This window comes from Theropithecus gelada, chromosome 20 (assembly GCF_003255815.1).
Source record: "Theropithecus gelada isolate Dixy chromosome 20, Tgel_1.0, whole genome shotgun sequence".
NCBI lineage: Eukaryota > Metazoa > Chordata > Mammalia > Primates > Cercopithecidae > Theropithecus > Theropithecus gelada.
Window position 1 is genome coordinate 54,374,876 of NC_037688.1, and position 18,051 is coordinate 54,392,926.

An 18,051-nucleotide genomic window follows, 5' to 3' on the forward strand; every position below is an offset into this window, starting at 1 on the left:
GGAGGTTGCAGTGAGCCAAGACCGCGCCACTGCACTCCAGCCTGGGCGACAGAATGAGACTCCGTCTCAAAAAAAATAAAACAAAAAACAAAAAAACACCTGGGGTGGGGGGCAGAGACAGAGAAAGGGAGGGAAGCCCCAGAGAGAGGCGAGTGGTGGTGGGCTCTGGCGGGATTAGCCTGCCCTCCCAGGTGAGGCCTGCCCCATGTACACTGTCCACCTGTGAATAGTACCAGATCAAGTATCTGCCTCACTCTCCCCTCCTCTCCCTCCTCTTCCACCTGCTCCACTACCATGGCATGGCCCACGCCTCGGTGCACCCATTCAATGGGCCTCCTATAATCCCCTGACATCACCAACTGCCTGGCACAGGCCCTGCCGGCCAGCCCTGGCAGCCCCCAACCTTGGAGAGCCTGTTTAAGACCCCTCACCTCAGAATCCATCTTTTCCTTCAACCTCCTCCCTCCTTCAGCTCACAGTTCAGATCTGGAACCCCACAGCCAGCCCCAAGCTGGGGACAGGAGTCTAGCCTCTGTTGTGTGACTCCAGGTAAGTAGCTGCCCCTTTCTAGGCCTCAGGCTCCTATCTAAGTCTTCCCAACATCCAGCTCATCGCATCAACCTGTCTGGGCTTCTTCTCAGCACCATGTCACTTTAGGAGACCTTGCTGTTTGTTAATTCACATGTTTCGTGCTGGTCTCCCCCACTGGACTGTGTGCCCGTGAGGCTGGTGCTGGCACACAGTAGGTGCTCTGTTAATACCTACTGGGGTCAGGTGCAGTGGCTCACACCTGTAATCCTAACATTTTGAAAGGCCAAGGTGGGAGGATCACTTGAGCCTGGGAGGTGGAGGCTACAGTGAGTTATGATGGTGCCACTGCACTCCAGCCTGGGGAACAGAGCAAGACCCTGTCCTCTCTCTCTCTCTCTCTCTCTCTTTTTGAGATGGAGTCTCGCTCTGTCACCCAGGCTGGAGTGCAGTGGTGCAATCTCAGCTCACTGCAACCTCCGCCTCCCAGGTTCAAACAATTCTCCTGCCTCAGCCTCCCTAGTAGCTGGGATTACAGGTCTGTGCCACCACACTCGGCTAATATTTTTGTATTTTTAGTAGAGACAGGATTTCACCATGTTGGCCAGGCTGGTCTCAAACTCCTGACCTCAAGTGATCCACCCGCTTCAGCCTCCCAAATTTCTGAGATTACAGGTGTGAGCCACCATGCCCGGCCAACCCTGTCTCTTAGAAAAACACCTGTTGGCCAGGCACAGTGGCTCATGTCTGTAATCCCAGCACTTTGGGAGGCTGAGGCGGGCAGATCATGAGGTCAGGAGTTCGAGACCAGCCTGACCAACATGGTGAAACCCCATCTCTACTAAAAATATACAAGTTAGCTGGGCGTGGTGGCACTTGCCTATAATCCCAGCTACTCAGGAGGCTGAGGCAGGAGAATCGCTTGAACCTGGGAGGCGAAGCAGAGGTTGCAGTGAGCTGAGATCATGCCACTGCACTCCAGCCTGGGCGACAGAGTGAGACTCTGTCTCAAAAATAAAAACATAAAAAAATAAAAATAAAACACCTCTTGAGTGACCGTGTGGGCCCCTCTGCCTCCAGGTCACCACCTGACCAGGAAAACTAGGGTGGAGCAGGATTACAGCCTGCTAGGGTGGGAGTCTGACCGATCACTGCCTGACTCAGGGGGTGGGCAGGGAATGAGAACTGAACATTGGCTCCACGATGGAGAGATTGTGGAAGCACTGGAGAAAGACCAGAACCCAGCGTCTGCCTCTCTGACCCTGCCCCTCTGCTACAAGGCTTCCCCAAGGGACAGGGTCTCAGGTGTGTGTGTGTAAGTCCAAGTATGTTGTGCCTGGGCAAAGGGATGAGATCTCCTAGTGTATCAGAGGCTGAGATGTGGCCAGATCCCATGATCCCTGGTCTCCACCTCTGCGTGCTTCTGTGGGCATGAGGTGTGTGTCCCACGTCTGCTCTGTGCAGGTGCCTCTGGCTGGGCCCCCAGGGATGCAGTATGGGTTCTCCTGTGTGCACACATGTGTCTGGCACTGTGCGTGTGATGTGTGTAGGCCTGGCATGATCTCACATATAAGTGGCCATGCCTACTAAAGTGTCAGTTCCACGAGGGCAGGGATTTTTGTTTGTCTTGTTCCATGCTCCGTCCCCAGCACTTAAAACAGGGACTGGTGTACAGACAGGGCCCATAAGCCCTGAATGAATGAGCGCATGAAAGTGTATGCCCATGCCTGTGTGTGCCCACATGCCAATGCGTGTGTAGACGTGTGACTGTTCCTGTGCCTAAGGGTGCACCTGGGTGTGGATGATGATGTTGCTCACACACCACCCCCCCTGTCCTTTTTCCAAACTCCTTGGGAGCCCGGGTTGAGTGCCTGGGTCCCTGTGGGGCGGAGCAGGGGGAGGCCTCCTCTGGGAAACTGGATCCCAGGACGTGCAGAACAGCAGGGAGTGGGGTGGCCCCTTTGTCCCAGGATAATCCCCATCATGCCCTTGCCCCCTCCCCCCCAGCCACCAGGGTTTAGGGTCGAGTTTGGGACCTGGAGGGGTCTGGGGGTCCCATCTGTGTCCCCTTTCCTACCCGTTTCCTGCCTCTGGGGCTTCTGCGCCCTAGTCCCAGGCCTCACCGTGTGGAATGTATGTCCCCCTTCTGGGTTCTCCCACCCGCTCCCTGTCCTGACTGGTGGCCAGGTCTGTCTCTCATACTTTGCCAGGGCCCTGCCTGCTCCTGCCCCTCTCCCCAGGTTGTGACTCCCTCCCTCCCTCTTGGGCCACCCTGGGGCTCAGCCCCAGGTATAAAGACACCTGAGGGGCAGAAGGACAGGTGTCCTGAAAGACCCAGAGGCTGCAAAGAGGAGGAAGCCGAGGAGAGAGCATGAGCTGTCCACTGGGTGAGTGAGGGGCAGGGGCGCCAGGCCCCAGAGACACACGACGGGGGGGACCCACAGAGCCCCTCCTCTTTCTGACTCAGGTGTCTAGCTCTCTTTGCACCTGCTGAAAACCTCCAAATTCTCCCACATCAAGGCTTCCTTCATCATTAATTTGACAAGTATTTATTGAATGCCTCTCATGTGCTAGGTACTGTTTGAAGCATCTGGGGAGACAGCAGTGAACAAATAGACAAAAATCCATGGCCTCATGGAAATTTCATTCTGCAGACACACAATACATTTGTCTTATTAGTAATAAGAAAACTGTAAAGATAGTGTGACAGAAAGTGGTGTAGTGATCTAACTGTGGCTTTTTTTGTTGGTTTGTTTGTTTTTTCAGACAGGGTCTTGCTCTGTGGCCCAGGCTGGAGTGCAGTGGCAGAATCTTTGCTCATTGCAGCCTTAAACTCCAGGGCTCAAGCAATCCTCCTGCCTCAGCCTCCTGAATAGCTGGGACCACAGGTGCACAACACCAGGTTACGCTAATTATTTTTTTTTTGAGATGGAGTTTTTGTTCCATTGCCCAGGCTGGTGTGCAGTGGCACGATCTCGGCTCACTGCAACCTCCGCCTCCTGGGTTCAAGTGGTGATTCTCCTGCCTCAGCCTCCTGAGTAGGTAGGATTACAGGTGGCCGCCACCAAAGCTGGCTAATTTTTCTTTTGGTAGTAGAGACAGGGTTTCACCATGTTGGCCAGGCTGGTCTCGAACTCCTGACCTCAAGTGATCCACCTGCCTTGGCTTCCCAAAGTGCTGGGATTGCAGGTGTGAGCCACTGCAAGCCTGAAGTTCGTCGAATGAATGAGTGAAATGGTCTTCCCTCTCAGGCTTCTCTGAGTTGCTCCTGAACTCTGGGAACTCAGGAATGTGAAAAGGCGGATGAAGGAGGCCGCCCTGGGTTTGTCTCTCATCTCCGTTGCTCCTGGGTGGTGACCTTAGGTTATTCTCCTCCTCTCTGAGCCTCACACTGTTGGTGGAAACATAGACTGGACCAGATCTTTTTTTTCTTTTTTTGAGACGAAGTCTCACTCTACTGCCCAGGCTAGAGTGCAGTGGCACGAACTCAGGTTACTGCAACCTCTGCCTCCTGGGTTCAAGCGATTCTCCTGCCTCAGCATCCTGAGTAGCTGGGATTACAGGCATACACCATCAGCTAATTTTGCATTATAAGGAGAGATGGGGTTTCACCATGTGGGCAAGGCTAGTCTCGAACTCCTGACCTTGTGATCTGCCTGCCTTGGCCTCCCAAAGTGCTGGGATTACAGGCATAAGCCACCATGCCTGGCCTTTTTTTTTTTTTTTTTTTGAGACGGAGTCTCACTGTGTTGCCCCGGCTGGAGTGCAGTGGCTTGATCTCGGCTCACTGCAACCTCTGCCTCCCAGGTTCAAGCAATTCTCCTGCCTCAGTCTTCCAAGTAGCTGAGATTACAGGCACCTGCCACCATGCCCGGCTAATTTTTTTGTATTTTTAGTAGAGACAGCGTTTCACCATATTGGCCTGGCTGGTCTCAAACTCCTGACCTTGTGGTCCGCCCACCTCGGCCTCCCAAAGTATTGGGATTATAGGCATGAGCCACTGCACTCAGCTTGGACCTGATCTTTGAAAGGACAATTTGGCAGCATCTATTTACATTTAAGATAAGCAGGTGGAGTGGCTCACACCTGTAATCCCAGCACTCTGGGAGGCCGAGGCATGAGGATTGCTTGAGGCCGGGACTTGGAGACCAGTCTGGGCAACATAGCGAGATCCTGTCTCTACATAAAATTTAAAAAATCAACTGAGTGTGGTGGTATGGGTCTGTAGTCCCAGCTACTTGGGAGGCGAAGGTGGGAGGATCGCCTGCTCCCAGGAATTCGAGGCTGCAGTGAGTTATGATCACACCCCTGTATTCCAGCCCGGGTGACAGAGCAAGACACCATCTCTAAAAGAAGGAAAAAAGTCACACTTGCATTGGCTGCCTTTAAAGCATAGAGCTAGCAGGATTTCCTGTGGGATTGGGTGTGCAGAGTAAGAAAAAAATGAAGCATCAAAGAGCACACCATGACTTTGGCCTGAACAATTGGAAGAATGGAAATGCCTTTACCTGAGACAGGGGAGCCTGGGAGAGGAGGGGCTTGGGGGGAATATTCAAGAATTAAACCCTGGATATTTTGGGTTTGAGATGCTTACTAATATTCAAGTGAAAATGTCAAGTAGCTGAATCAATGAGCCTGGAGTTCAGAGTGTTCTGGGCCGGGATAATCTACCTGCAGGAGGGTTTGTCACTGACTTGGGTACGCAAGATCGCTGTAGCCCACAAGGGATGGGATCTTTTCCTGAGTTGTGGAGATGAATGAATGAATCGGAGGCAGGGTCGGGGCCATGGTGCTGACCTCTGACTTCCTCCGCCAGCCCAGCTCTGCCTGCTGACCCTGCTGTCGCCACCCCTCAGCTCAGCAGCCCCCATCTCCCCGGCTGAGACCATCAGTCAAGCCTATAGCCTGGCCCTCTACATGCAGAAGAACACGTCAATGCTGCTGCAGACTTACGTGAGTGACAAGAGGCATGAGCAGGGGACGAGGGGAGAGGGACGCTGCCTCCCTGGCCCTACCATGGGTAGGGTGAGCAGAGCAAGTCCAGAAGAAGACTCCTCCGTGGCCCGAGGAGACAGGGATGCCTGTAACACTCTAGTGTTCACTAGAGCCACACTCACTCTTGCCACTGATGTCACTAGTGCCTGGGTGACCTTAGGCAAGTCATTCTTCCTCTCTTGGTCTCAGCTTCCTCATCTGTAAAATGAGATGCTGACCGTGCCTTTGCTGACCTCCCAGGACTGTGACAGGGTTCAAAGGACACACCGAGAGAGAAGGGCTTCACACAGCCACGTTTAATTCCCCACCATTCATGCTGTGTGATTACCTGGGCCCATGCCTGCTTGGAACTCTATCCCCAATGTCTGTCACCCAGGCTGGAGTGCAGTGGTGTGATCTTGGCTCACTGCAGCGTCCACATCCCGGGTTCAAGTGGTTCCTGTCCCTCAGCCTCCCGAGTAGCTAGGATTACAGGTGCATATCACCATGCCTGGCTAATTTTTGTATTTTCAGTAGAGACAGGGTTTCACCATGTTGGCCAGGCTGCTCTTGAACTCCTGGCCTCAATTGATCCACCTGCCTCAGCCTCCCAATGTGCTGGGATTACAGACGTGAGCCACTGTGCCTGTCCTTTACCTCCATTTTCTTACTGACTTTTCAAACAGTTCTAGGAGGTGGAATTATAATCCATTTTACCGATGAAGAAACTGAGTCTTAGAGGGGGGTAATAATTTGCTCGAGGTCACAGAGCTAATAACTGGCAGTGCCAGGATCTGAAACCAGGTCTGTGGAATTTCCTCCCCCTTCCATGGCCTCCCACACTGTCTGGAAGTTAAAGCTGGAAGCCTGCTGTCTGAGTCTGACCCACAGCTGTTTTTTTGTTTGGCCCACACATCTCCTGTTCAAAGCTTGAATATGAGTGGAATGCCTCTCCATAGCAGGCACAGGGATACCATTGGTCAAAACTCCCACCTGGCATCGTAGTCCTGCCTTCTTCGCAACTTACACGATCTGCATGGCCCTGGAGCCCCTGACATCTGGAGCTCTTTCTCTGGGCCAGATTTCTGGCCCCTGTGAAGTTACTGAACCTTTTGACCTAGTTTCTAGTCCCACAGCTGTCACTATTCCCTGGACAGCCTTGGGCACCCTGAGCCTCAGTTTTTCCACTTGTAAAATGGGGGTGTGGGACCAGGCAATCTGCCAGTTAGGACATCTATCAGTGTGCACTAAGGTCCCAGGGCCAGGGGCTGTGGCTCACACCTATAATCCCAGCACTTTGGAAGGCTGAGGTGGGAAGATCACCTGAGGTCAGTAGTTCGAGACCAGCCTGGCCAACATGGCAAAACCCCCTCTCCACTAAAAATACAAAAATTAGCCAGATGTGATGGCACACGCCTTTAGTCCCAGCTACTCAAGAGGCTGAGGCAAAAGAATCTCTTGAACCCGGGAGGCAGAGGTTGCAGTGAGGCCAGAATGCACCACTGCATTCTAGCCGGGGTGACAGAGTGAGACCCTGTCCCAGAGGAAAAAAAAAAAAAAAGATTCTGGCGATCTTACTTTGTGGAAATAAAAACTTTGATGGGGAAGGTTCTCAATTAAATGTAATAATATTAACAAGTATTTACTAATGATTGTAATAAAATTAACAGGCCAGGCACGGTGGCTTACACCTGCAATCCCAGCACTTTGGGAGGCTGAGGAGGGTGGACCACTTGAGGTAAGGAGTTCGAGACCAGCCTAGCCAACATGGTGAAACTCCATCTCTACTAAAAATATAAAAATTAGCCAGGCGTCGTGGCGCACACCTGTAATCCCAGCAACTCGGGAGGCTGAGGCAGGAGAATTGCTTGAACCCGGGAGGCGGAGGTTGCGGTGAGCTGAGATCGCACCATTGCACTCCAGCCTGGGTGACAGAGCAAGACTCCATCTCGGGAAACAAATAAAATAAAATAAAATAAAATAAACAAACATAACTGGCCGGGCGCGGTGGCTCAAGCCTGTAATCCCAGCACTTTGGGAGGCCGAGACGGGCGGATCACGAGGTCAGGAGATCGAGACTATCCTGGCTAACACGGTGAAACCCCGTCTCTACTAAAAAAATACAAAAAAAAAACTAGCTGGGTGAGGTGGCGGGCGCCTGTAGTCCCAGCTACTCGGGAGGCTGAGGCAGGAGAATGGCGGGAACCCGGGAGGCGGAGCTTGCAGTGAGCTGAGATCCGGCCACTGCACTCCAGCCTGGGCGACAGAGCGAGACTCCGTCTCAAAAAAAAAAAAAAAAGAAAAAAAAGGAAAAAAATAAAAATAAAAATAAACAAACATAACTAAATGCCATAAATAAAAAAGATTACCAGGCTGTAACTACATTGTCAATAATATACTTGGTTTAAAATATTACAGTAGGCAGGGCATAGTGGCTCGTGCCTATAATCCTAGCACTTTGGGAAGCTGAAACAGGTGTGTCACCTGAGGTCAGGAGTTCGAGACCAGCCTGACCAACATAGTAAAACCCGGTCTCTACTAAAAATACAAAATTAGCCAGGTGTGGTGTGGCGTGTGCCTGTAATCACAGCTACTTGGGGGGCTGAGGCGGGAGAATCGCTTGAACTTGGGAGGCAGAGGTTGTAGTAAGCCAAGATTGTGCCATTACATTCCAGCCTGGGCAACAAGAGTAAAACTCTGTGTCAAAATAAATAAATAAATAATAAAAGAAAAGAAAAGATTTCAGTAAATAATGTAATCATAGTGTTCATCGATTGATATTAATATGAATATATTATTAATTAATGATGGCTTATCATACCCTTATTTTATATCAGATACTGTATTGTATATTAGACTCTGTGCTAAGTGGTTTTTTTTTTTTTTAGAGTTTCACTCTGTCGTCCAGGCTGGAGTACAGTGGTACAATCTCAGCTGACTGCAACCTCTGCCTCCTGGGTTCAAGCGATTCTCATGCCTCAGCCTCCCGAGTAGCTGGCACAGCAGGCATGCATTGCCACAGCTGGCTAATTTTTGTATTTTTATTAGAGACAGGGTTTCGGCATGTTAACCAGGCTGGTCTCGAACTCCTGACCTGAAGTGATCTGCCCACCTCGGCCTCCCAAGGTGCCGGGATTACAGCTGTGAGCCACCGTGCCCGGCCTGCTAAGGGCTTTATTTATATTATTTCCTATAATCTTCATATTAACACTGCCAGGTGGGAATTTCTGAAGCTTGTGACTCCACGTTGCACAGCTAGCATGCAGAGGATGACACACCTGAGCCTCCTAGGGCCCTTGCCCTGTGTCAGGACATCCCAGCAGCTCCCTGAGACGCAGCAAATGACGACTCCTGGGAAGAAGCCAGTCTCAGTGGGCAGGCGTGAATTCAGAGTCCCAGGCACCGCTCCCGTCCCCTCACTCCTGTCTCTCTCTGTCTCTCCTGCAGCTCCAGTACCAGGGTAGCCCCTTTAGTGACCCTGGCTTCTCGGCCCCTGAGCTCCAGCTCAGCAGCCTGCCTCCTGCCACTGCCTTCTTCAAGACCTGGCGCGCCCTAGATGACGGGGAAAGGCTGAGCCTTGCCCAGGGGGCCTTCCTGGCCTTGACCCAGCACCTCCAGCTTGTGAAGGACGACCAGAGCGACCTGAACCCTGGCAGTCCCATCCTGCTGGCTCAGCTTGGGACTGCAAGACTCAGGGCCCAAGGCCTGCTGGGCAACATGGCCGCCATCATGACAGCTTTGGGGCTGCCAATGCCCCCAGAAGAGGATACTCTAGGGCTTGTCGCCTTTGGGGCCTCGGCCTTCGAGAGGAAATGTCGAGGCTACGTGGTGACCCGGGAATATGGCCACTGGACAGACCGAGCTGTGAGGGACTTGGCTCTGCTCAAGGCCAAGTACCCAGCATAGAGGGGTAGGACTTCCTGTTAGAGGATGCAGCACTTCCTCTTTCACAATGGCCTCTTTTCTGCCTTGCTTGTGGGCTAGAAAAAGAGATAAACCTTGTCTAGCAGATGGGGCTTGGGTGCCATGTCTGGGAATATTTCCTGGGAGCCAGGCCTCAATTCCTTATTTCAGGGCCTTCTGGCCCAGGTCCTCTGGCCTGCCTTCCAGGTCTGGGTCAATCTCCATGAACACCATTCCATGGGTTACCCATCTAGTGGTACTGGGTGTCTACTTCCTGGTTGGAAAGATGCACCTCTCCAAAGAGGCTTCACCTGTCACTCTACAGGGAGAGGACAGTTGGTCCCCTTCCTAGGCTCTCCCCAAGACCTTCCCCTTTTTGTAATTTTGGGACGGCCAGGACTGCCTTCCTGTCTCTACCTCATTCCCTTTATGAAGATCCTGCCTTTCTAAGCAGACAGGCTTCCTTCTTCCTGCTGAAGCTCATTGGCTCCCCTCGTTGGCCTGTCTGTCTGGGGCTACTCTTCCACTTCTCATCCTCAGTGGCTTCACTTCCTGATCCACGGAAGCCCAATTCTTGAAGAACTAAGGACTGCATCACATCTGTTTCCTGTTAGGACACATCCACTTCCTGTTCTGGGCTGGCAGAGGACACCACTGGACGGGGGCTGTCAGCCTCCTATTTATACTGCTGTGCTTCTTGGGCATGTCTGGGTGACCAGCCTGCACCCCAATGGTCCTTTTCTCCCTAAAGCTATCTCCCCATTTTCAACAACTATATATGCAGGTAACTTTAGTTTCATTTTTATTTTTAAACATTTTATTTACAAAAATTAATTTATTTTCAGAAATAAAACTCTTTTAAGATGTTGCTTGTTTTGTCTCCCCACATCTGGTAGGAGGCAGTGGAGGTGTGCAGGGACAGGGCAGAGGGGCTGAAGGAAAGGAAGACATCAAAGGGACAGGGCTGAGGCCCAAAGGGATGGGGTGTGGGAGACTGGGGATGTGGGTGGAGTGAGCCTGAGGAAGGTGGCTGAGATGCGGAGTCACCTTCCCCCAACAGGACCAGCAGGCACGCCCCTGGCCAGGGAAGCACAGAGAGACGGCCAGACAGGGACAGGGAGACAAGGTGTCACCTCCTTGAGATGAGGCTGAGATGTACACATGAGCTCACAGGGGGCCACGGGGAGGCAGGAAGTGGGGATGGAGAAAAACAGAGACCTCCCAAGAGCTGGGTAAAGGGGGAGGCCAAAGGGAACTGAGGCAGGCCCAAGGAAAGAGGGAGAGCGAGAAAACGGTAGACCCAGACGGAGTTACCATGCAGATGTGGAGGGCCCAAGAGTTAAGAGAAGGGGACAGGCAAAGCAAAGAGAGGCCGGGACAGTGGCTCACGCCTGCAATCCAAGCACTTAGGGAGGCTGAAGCGGGAGGATCGCTTGAGCCCAGGGGTTCAAGATCAGCCTGGGCAACATGGCGAAACTTCGTCTCTACAAAAAATAAAATAAAAAATTGGCCGGCTGTGGTGGCGTGTGCCTGTAGTACCAGCTGCTGGGGAGGCTGAGGCGAGAGGATGGCTTGAGCCCAGGAGGTTGAGGTTGCAGTGCTGGGATCGTGCCACTGCACTCCAGCCTGGGCGACAGACTGAGACCCTGCCCCTCCCCTCCCTTCTCTCCCACAAAAAGCAAAGAAGGCCAAGGCAACGGAGACAGTTAAGAGCAGACAGACACCGAAAGCAGCAGAGAAAGACAAAGAAGCAGAGAGAGAAACGGAGCCCAGAGGAGGGAGGCTGCGCGAGCTGCCCCGCCGCGCTCAGGCCGGGCCCCCGGCCAGCAGCTGGCCCAGGTCGCCCTCAGTGCGGCTCAGCCACTCGCGGTAGAGGCCGCACACGCGGAGTCCCAGCACCTTGGCGGGGAAGACCCCGGCGGCGGAGGCGGCAGAGGCGGTGGCGGTGGGGGGCTCGGCCCGGGGCCCGCGATTGGCGGCGCCCAACGCGGCCAGCAAGGCCTCTACGGCGGCGCCCAGGGCCCGGGCCTGGCGTGCCGCGTCCTCCAGGCGGCGCAGCAGGCGCTGCGCGCGCGGGTTCAGCTCGGCCTGGCGGCGGCGAACTACGTCCAGCAGCGGGGGCAGCGCGGCCAGCGCCGCCGCGTCCAGCCGCAGCCGCTCGTGCACCGGCAGCCCGGCGTGACTCGGAGCCGGGGCGCTCAGGCCGGCCACCGGCAGCCGCGGCGGTGAGAAGCTGGGCAGCCCGAAGGGGTCTCCCTGGAGCTGCACCTGCGGAGACACGGCCGGCGGGTCAGCGGGGCCCCGGAGCACGGGCTGGGGGCTGTTAACTGGGTTCTCCAACCCGCTCTCTGGGGGCCTCAGTTTCCTCATCTTGCAGATGATAATCCTTCCTAACAGAGCTGCTCTGTTTAGGGCAAAACAAAGTGGCATGCGCTTGACACCAATGCCTGTTTCTTCCCCCCTAAACTGGACCCAGGCTGGGCCAGTTTAGGTCAGCACTTTGGGAGGCCAAGGTGGGAGAATCACTTGAGCCCAGGGGTTCGAGACCAGCCTAGGCAACATAGCAAGACCCCAGCTCTAAAAATAAATAAATAAAATAAAAAAGAAATAGCGGGTGTGGTGGCGCATGTCTGTAGTCCCAGCTAGTCCGGAGGCTGAGGCTGAGGTGGGAGGATTGCTTGAGCCCAGGAGGTCAAGGCTTCAGTGAGCTATGATGGCACCACTGCCCTCCAGCCTGGGTGAGAGTCAGACCCTGTCTCAATAAATAAATAAACAGGACCTAATAACAGCAGCAACGTCATAAGGCAGTTATGACCATGTCAAGTGTTCAAGACAGGGCCTGGCCCCAGGAAGAGTTCAATAAAAATGTCAGCTCTTTTGTTAAAGTTACCTTACAGACCAGAGGTCCAATCCTATCTTCACCACTTACTAGCTGTGCAGTTTGGGGCAAAACCACTTCGCTTCTCTGAGCCTCAGTCTTCTCATCTGTACAATGAATGGGGGAGCTTCCTGTCCTGTCTTCATGGAAATCACATAAGATAGTCCAGAGGCCAAGGGGGCTTCATTCCCTTCCCTATCCTCCTCAACCTCTGTACCTGCATTGAGCAGGGGTTCAATGAATCAACATCATATGAATGAACAAATGAAAGATAAAGGTGGGGTTGGGCATGGTGACTCACACCTGTGATCCAGGCACTTTGGGAGGCCGACGTGGGCAGATCACCTGAAGTCAGGAGTTCAAGACCCACCTGGCCAACATGGTGAAACCCCATCTCTAAAAATACAAAAATTAGCCAGATGTGGTGGTGGGTGACTATAATCCCAGCTACTCGGGAGGCTAAGGCAGAAGAATCCCTTGAACCTGGGGGGAGGAGGTTGCAGTGAACTGAGATCTCACCATTGCACTCCAACCTGGGCCACAAGAGCGAAACTCCGCTTCAAAAAAAGAAAAGAAAAGTCGGGCTGGACATACAGTGACTATAGTGACTTACCCTAGGAAGTGGCAGAGCTGGAATTTGAACCAAAGTTCATAGCAGTACAAAGTTAGTTTTGTTTGTTTTAAATAGATGGGGTCTCACACTGTCGTCAAGGGTGGAGAGCGATGGTTTGATCACACAGCCTCCAGGGCTCAAGCAATCCTCCCCACTCAGCCTCCTGAGTAGATGGAACCACAGGCATGCACCACCATGCCTGGCTATTTTTTTCTTTTTCTTTTCTTTCTTTTTTTTTTTTTTAAGAGATGAGGGCTCACTGTGTTACCCAGGCTGGTCTCAAACTCCTGAGCTCAAACAATCCTCCTGCCTCAGCCTCCTAAAGCACTGGGATTACAGGCATGAGCCAATGTACCCAGCCCAAAGCTAGTTCTATTATGCCACTATCCTCCCACTATCCGCTGTCATAGTTGTTACATTATTATTTTTAATGTTATTGTTACTGCCCAAGCTCACAGTTAACAAGTTGGCAGACCTACAGTGTGATTCAAAGCTATACCCTCCCTTCACTACACGAGGGTAATTTAGGGAATTATCTTCCTTCCTTGGGCAGGGTCCTCTGTCCAACTAAAGATGTCAGCAGATCCCTGTCTTCTGTAAAAGTGCCCTCTTGGGATAATTGTTGCTCCAGATTGGAACCTCTTCTTGGCTTCCCTGAATATCCCAGATGGGAGAGTTCACAGTTAATCTTGTTTAGCTGCCTCCTTTTACTGTTGGGGAGAGTCCAAGGCCCATGGAGGGGAGGTGTCAAGGTCACACAGAGCCTAGAACCTCGGTTTTCTGAGATACAGATCAGAGTTCTCCTCACTGCCCCAGGCTACCTGGCTACCTCTGACTTAAAGCACCAAAGTCACTTGAGCCCAGGAGTTCAAGACCAGCCTGGGCAATATAGCAACACCCTGCCTCTACAAAATAATGAAAAAATTACCCAGGCATGGTGGGGATTGCTTGAGCCCAGGAGGTTGAGGCTGCAGTGAGCCATAATGGCACCACTGCACTCCAGCCTGGGCGACAGAGTGAGGCCTCGTCTCAAAAACAAAGCACTGAGGAGGGTGTCTCCAAGCTGGAGAGGACAGAGTGGCATCTGGGTCACAGACAGGGTCCTCTTCCAATTTGCTGTGTGGCCAGGGGCAAGTTGCTGTCCCTCTCAGGAGCCCTGATTTCCACAGCTGGAAAATGAGGTTGAGAGAATGGGTGATCGAGGACCTCTGTGATGTCTGCTCCCATTCCCCCGGCCCCCGGCACCCCAACCCCCATTGCCACTCACATATTCCTGGAGCAGCTGCTCAGCGTATTTGGTGAGGAGGTGCGCAAGGCTGTGTGTCTGACGGATCTTGGCCTCCAAGTGGGGAAGAAGTGAGACTGAGGAATCAGCCTGGGGGTCTTCTGGTGGGAAAGGGGGAAGGAATGAGGATGGCCCAAACTCCTGCTCATTGATCACCTCTCCCAGGCTGGCTCTTCATTCCTGACCCCATCAGGGTCTGGCCCATTCCAACTGAGGGAAAATGAGGCACCAGATCTTTGTCAAGCAGGTGGTCTACCTGAAATGTATTGCCTGTCCCCAAACCACTGTTGAAATCCTATTAAAGCCAAATTCAAAGATAGTCATGCCTTGCTTAACAATGGGGATACATTCTGAGAAATGCATCCTTAGGCGATTTCATCGTGGTGCAAACATCATAGAGTGTATTTACACAAAACTAGGTGGTACAGCCTGCTACACGCCCAGGCTATGTGGTGTTCGTCGATTGCTCCTAGGCTGCAGACCTGGACAGCATGTTATGGTGCAGCAGGCAACTGGAACACAGTGGTATTTGTGTATTTTAACATAGAAAAGGGCCGGATGAGATTGCTGATGTCTGTAATCTCAGCACTTTGGCAGGCCAAGGCAGGCAGATTGTTTGAGCCCAGGAGTTTGGGACCAGCCTGGGCAATATAGTGAAACTCCATCTTTACAAAAAATACAAAAATAAGCTAGGCATAGTGGCACATGCAGGTAGTCCCAGCTACTTGAGAGGCTGAGATGACAGGATCACTTGAACCCCGGGAGGTTGAGGCTGCAGTGAACTGTGAGTGTGCCACTGCACTCCAGCCTGGGCAACGGAGTAAGACCCTATCTCTAAATAAATAAATAAAAACGTAGAAAAGCTACAGTTAAAATAAATATATATGTATGTATTTTATTATATATAATATATATCGGTTGGGCGGGGTGCCTCACGCCTGTAATCCCAGCACTTTGGGAGGCCGAGGTGGGCAGATCACTTGAGGTCAGGAGTTCGAGACCAGCCTGGCCAACATGGTGAAACCCTGTTTCTACTAAAAATACAAAAATTAGCCAGGCATTGGGCTCAGTGGCTCATGCCTGTAATCCCAGCACTTTGGGAGGATGAGGTGGGCGGATCACGCGAAGTCAGGAGTTTGAGACCGTGTAGTGAAACCTTGTCTCTACTAAAAATACAAAAATTAGTCAGGCATGGTGGCGGGTGCCTGTAATCCCAGCTACCGGGGAGGCTAAGGCATGAGAATCACTTGAACCTGGGAGGCGGAGGTTGCAGTGAGCTGAGATCGGGTCACTGCCCTCCAGCCTGGGTGACAGACCGAGACTTTGTCTCAAAAAAAAAAAGAAAAAAGAAAAAAAATGGCTGGGTGCAGTGGTTCACGCCTGTAATCCGAGCACTTTGGGAGGCTGAGGCAGGCGGATCACGAGGTCAAGAGATCAAGACCATCCTGGCCAACATGGTGAAACCCCGTCTCTACTAAAAATACAAAAAAAAAAATTAGCTGGACTTGGTGGCACGTGCCTGTAGTCCCAGCTACTTGGGAGGCTGAGGCAGGAGACTCGCTTGAACCCAGGAGGCAGAGGTTGCAGTGAGCCGAGGCCACTGCACTCCAGCCTGGCGACAGAGCAAGACTCCATCTCAAAAAAAAAAAAAAAATTAGCTGGACATGGTGGCATGCACCTGTAATTCCAGGTACTCAGGAGGCTGAGACAGGAGAAGCGCTTGAACCCCGGAGGTGGAGGTTGTAGTGAGCTGAGGGTGCGCCACTGCACTCCAGCCTGGGCAACAGAGCTAGACTTCATCTCAACACAAACGAACAAATACATACATACACACACACATATATATAAATATATATAATTATATATATTATATATACAGAAAATTATATATACACACATATATCAATATATATACACACACAGGGAGAGAGAGAGAGAAAGACAGAGTCTCGCTCTTTCACCCAGGATGGGGTGCAGTGGTGCAATCTTGGCTCACTGCAGCCTCGACCTCCTGAGCTCAAGTGATCCTCCTGCTTCAGTCTCCTGTGTAGCTGGGACTATAGGCATGTGCCACCACGCCCAGTTAATTTTTGTATTTTTTGTAGAGACAGGGTTTCACCATGTTGCCCAGGCTAAAAGTGAATATAATCTTGTGGGACCTCCATTGTCTGTACGGTCCACCTGTTGACCAAATGTTGTTATGCAGTGCATGACTGTACTGCCTCCACAGTGCAGCCTCCAGAATCACTCCTCCTTTGTAAACGAACTCCTTCCTTTGACTTAAGGCCATTTGCATGAGTTCCAGGGTAGCTCTTTTAATGGCTTTTCTGTGTATATCTGCCTTAGCCTGAGAGCCCTTTGAGGACAGGGCTTACATATTTCCAACTCAGTGACTGCTAGTGGACTTCGACATTATCGAAGCACAGAACTTCACATCGGAAGGTGCCTTGAAGGCCTGTTTTACAGATAGGGAGACTGACGTCCATTTCCATTTCTCTCCCTGATGCCCCTTCCGTGCGAGGCGCTGGCCTGGCTAGTCAGCGAATCAAGGTCCGAAAGAGCCAGTGTCTGGCGCCCCGGGAGGGACTCCATTTCCCGAAACGCACAGCGCGCTCTAGATGCGCGCTGGGGAATGTAGTGACCCGGTGCCCCGCCCCGCCCCCACCCCGCGCCAGTTTCCCAGCACCAGTCGCGATCCTCAGCAGCCCAGACTTTCGTCTCCTGTTGTCACTTACTACTTCCTGTGACTCCAAGACTGCCTTTCCTTACTCTACCCCTTCCTCCAGTCCCCAGCTCTGATTCTTCCCCGAGACTCAGTGGACGCAGGGGTCCTGCCCCAGCCCCGACCCCAGTCCTCCCCATGAGTGTACACGAACCGTTGATCTAAGTCCTGAGCCCAAGTCCCTGAAACCTCAGCCCCAGGCCTCCTCTAAACCCTAGCGCCTGTCGTTTCTCACAACTCACCCGCTCGCTCGTTACCTGACACCGGAGCCCTGCTCTTCCCCGTCAAGGCCGCTCCCCTCCCGGCCCCGGGGGTGGCGGAGACCCAGACCCCCAGCTCCCAACCCCTCTGACTCCTGCGGCCCTCAGCGACCCGGCGTCCGGTCCCTCAGCCCCTTACCCAGATTTCCCTCCCTCCGGCTCATGCTGGCCCCTGGCTGATCCCGGCTCCCTCCACGCCCCCCTTTGGAAGGGGGAGAAAGGGGAAAGGGCTGGGGGCGTGGCCCGGGCGCAGCCAATCAGAGCCCAGACCCCAAACATTTCACCCTACCCCCCCTTTTCAGACAGGATTCCTTGGCCCTGAGCTCAGTTCCTCGCCCGTGGGGCCTAGTAGGGGAAGGGGCCCGAGCTGGGAGGCAAGTTGTCCGCCGGGTGGACAGGACCTCAGGGCGGGGGTGTCAGCGCCTGGAAGGCAGCCCAGTGTCCTGCCGTGGGCTCAGGCTTGGACTTGAGGCAGGGGCTGCTTTGGTGGGAAAGGTGAGGAGACAGGAGAGGGAACAGCCGGACTGGCAGGACAGGAATGCGCAGGCCCTCTCTCTAGTCTGGGGCGCGGCCTGCGAGAGAGGCCACGATAGGGGCCGTCAGGCTCGGGGCACGCTTGTCCAGACATACATCTCCTGGCATATCTTAGATGGCTTCCAATCTCATTGTCACAACCACCAGAAGGGAGACAGATACACTGCTCTCCTCTCCTTAGGAGGCCTAGTAACAGAATCACACACACACGCCCCCCAGAAGAACAAGCTTCAGAGACCTGGACAGGAAGTCACACCCACGCATCAACCCCATTAACCTGGTGTAGACTGAAAGGAAGGCACATAGGGATGATCATACTTGGTTTCTGGCCCCCCTGAGGGGCTCGCGGTCTGT

At 52.9% G+C, this 18,051-nt stretch overlaps 2 protein-coding genes across 3 annotated transcripts; one reads left to right on the plus strand and one right to left on the minus strand.

Moving 5' to 3' along the window:
• The first annotated feature begins 2,899 nt into the window (after nt 1-2,899).
• On the plus strand, nt 2,900-9,408 carry LOC112614152 (cardiotrophin-2). The gene is made up of 3 exons (XM_025370391.1): nt 2,900-2,915; nt 5,345-5,481; nt 8,950-9,408. The coding sequence occupies exons 1-3, from the start codon at nt 2,900-2,902 to the stop codon at nt 9,406-9,408; spliced, it is 612 nt and encodes a 203-aa protein (XP_025226176.1).
• A 782-nt stretch (nt 9,409-10,190) lies between these two features.
• On the minus strand, nt 10,191-17,358 carry LOC112614151 (cardiotrophin-1). Of its 2 annotated transcripts, none has more exons than XM_025370389.1 (3): nt 17,303-17,358; nt 14,164-14,279; nt 10,191-11,673 (listed from the first exon to the last, which is right to left on the minus strand). In XM_025370389.1, the coding sequence occupies exons 1-3, from the start codon at nt 17,325-17,327 to the stop codon at nt 11,212-11,214; spliced, it is 603 nt and encodes a 200-aa protein (XP_025226174.1). In that variant the 5' UTR covers nt 17,328-17,358; the 3' UTR covers nt 10,191-11,211. The 2 variants fall into 2 exon arrangements, with proteins under 2 accessions (XP_025226174.1, XP_025226173.1); XM_025370388.1 differs by having other exon boundaries at nt 14,164-14,282.
• Between the last annotated feature and the right edge of the window lie 693 nt (nt 17,359-18,051).

Excerpts from the sequence above, each read along its gene's own strand:
- LOC112614152 (XM_025370391.1), top strand. Across the intron at positions 5,482-8,949 it reads CAATGCTGCTGCAGACTTAC|CTCCAGTACCAGGGTAGCCC; the intron begins GTGAGTGACAAG and ends TCTCTCCTGCAG.
- LOC112614151 (XM_025370388.1), bottom strand. The coding sequence starts at position 17,327 with ATGAGCCGGAGGGAGGGAAATCTGG. Across the intron at positions 14,283-17,302 it reads CCGGAGGGAGGGAAATCTGG|AAGACCCCCAGGCTGATTCC; the intron begins GTAAGGGGCTGA and ends CTTTCCCACCAG. Across the intron at positions 11,674-14,163 it reads AGCAGCTGCTCCAGGAATAT|GTGCAGCTCCAGGGAGACCC; the intron begins GTGAGTGGCAAT and ends GTGTCTCCGCAG.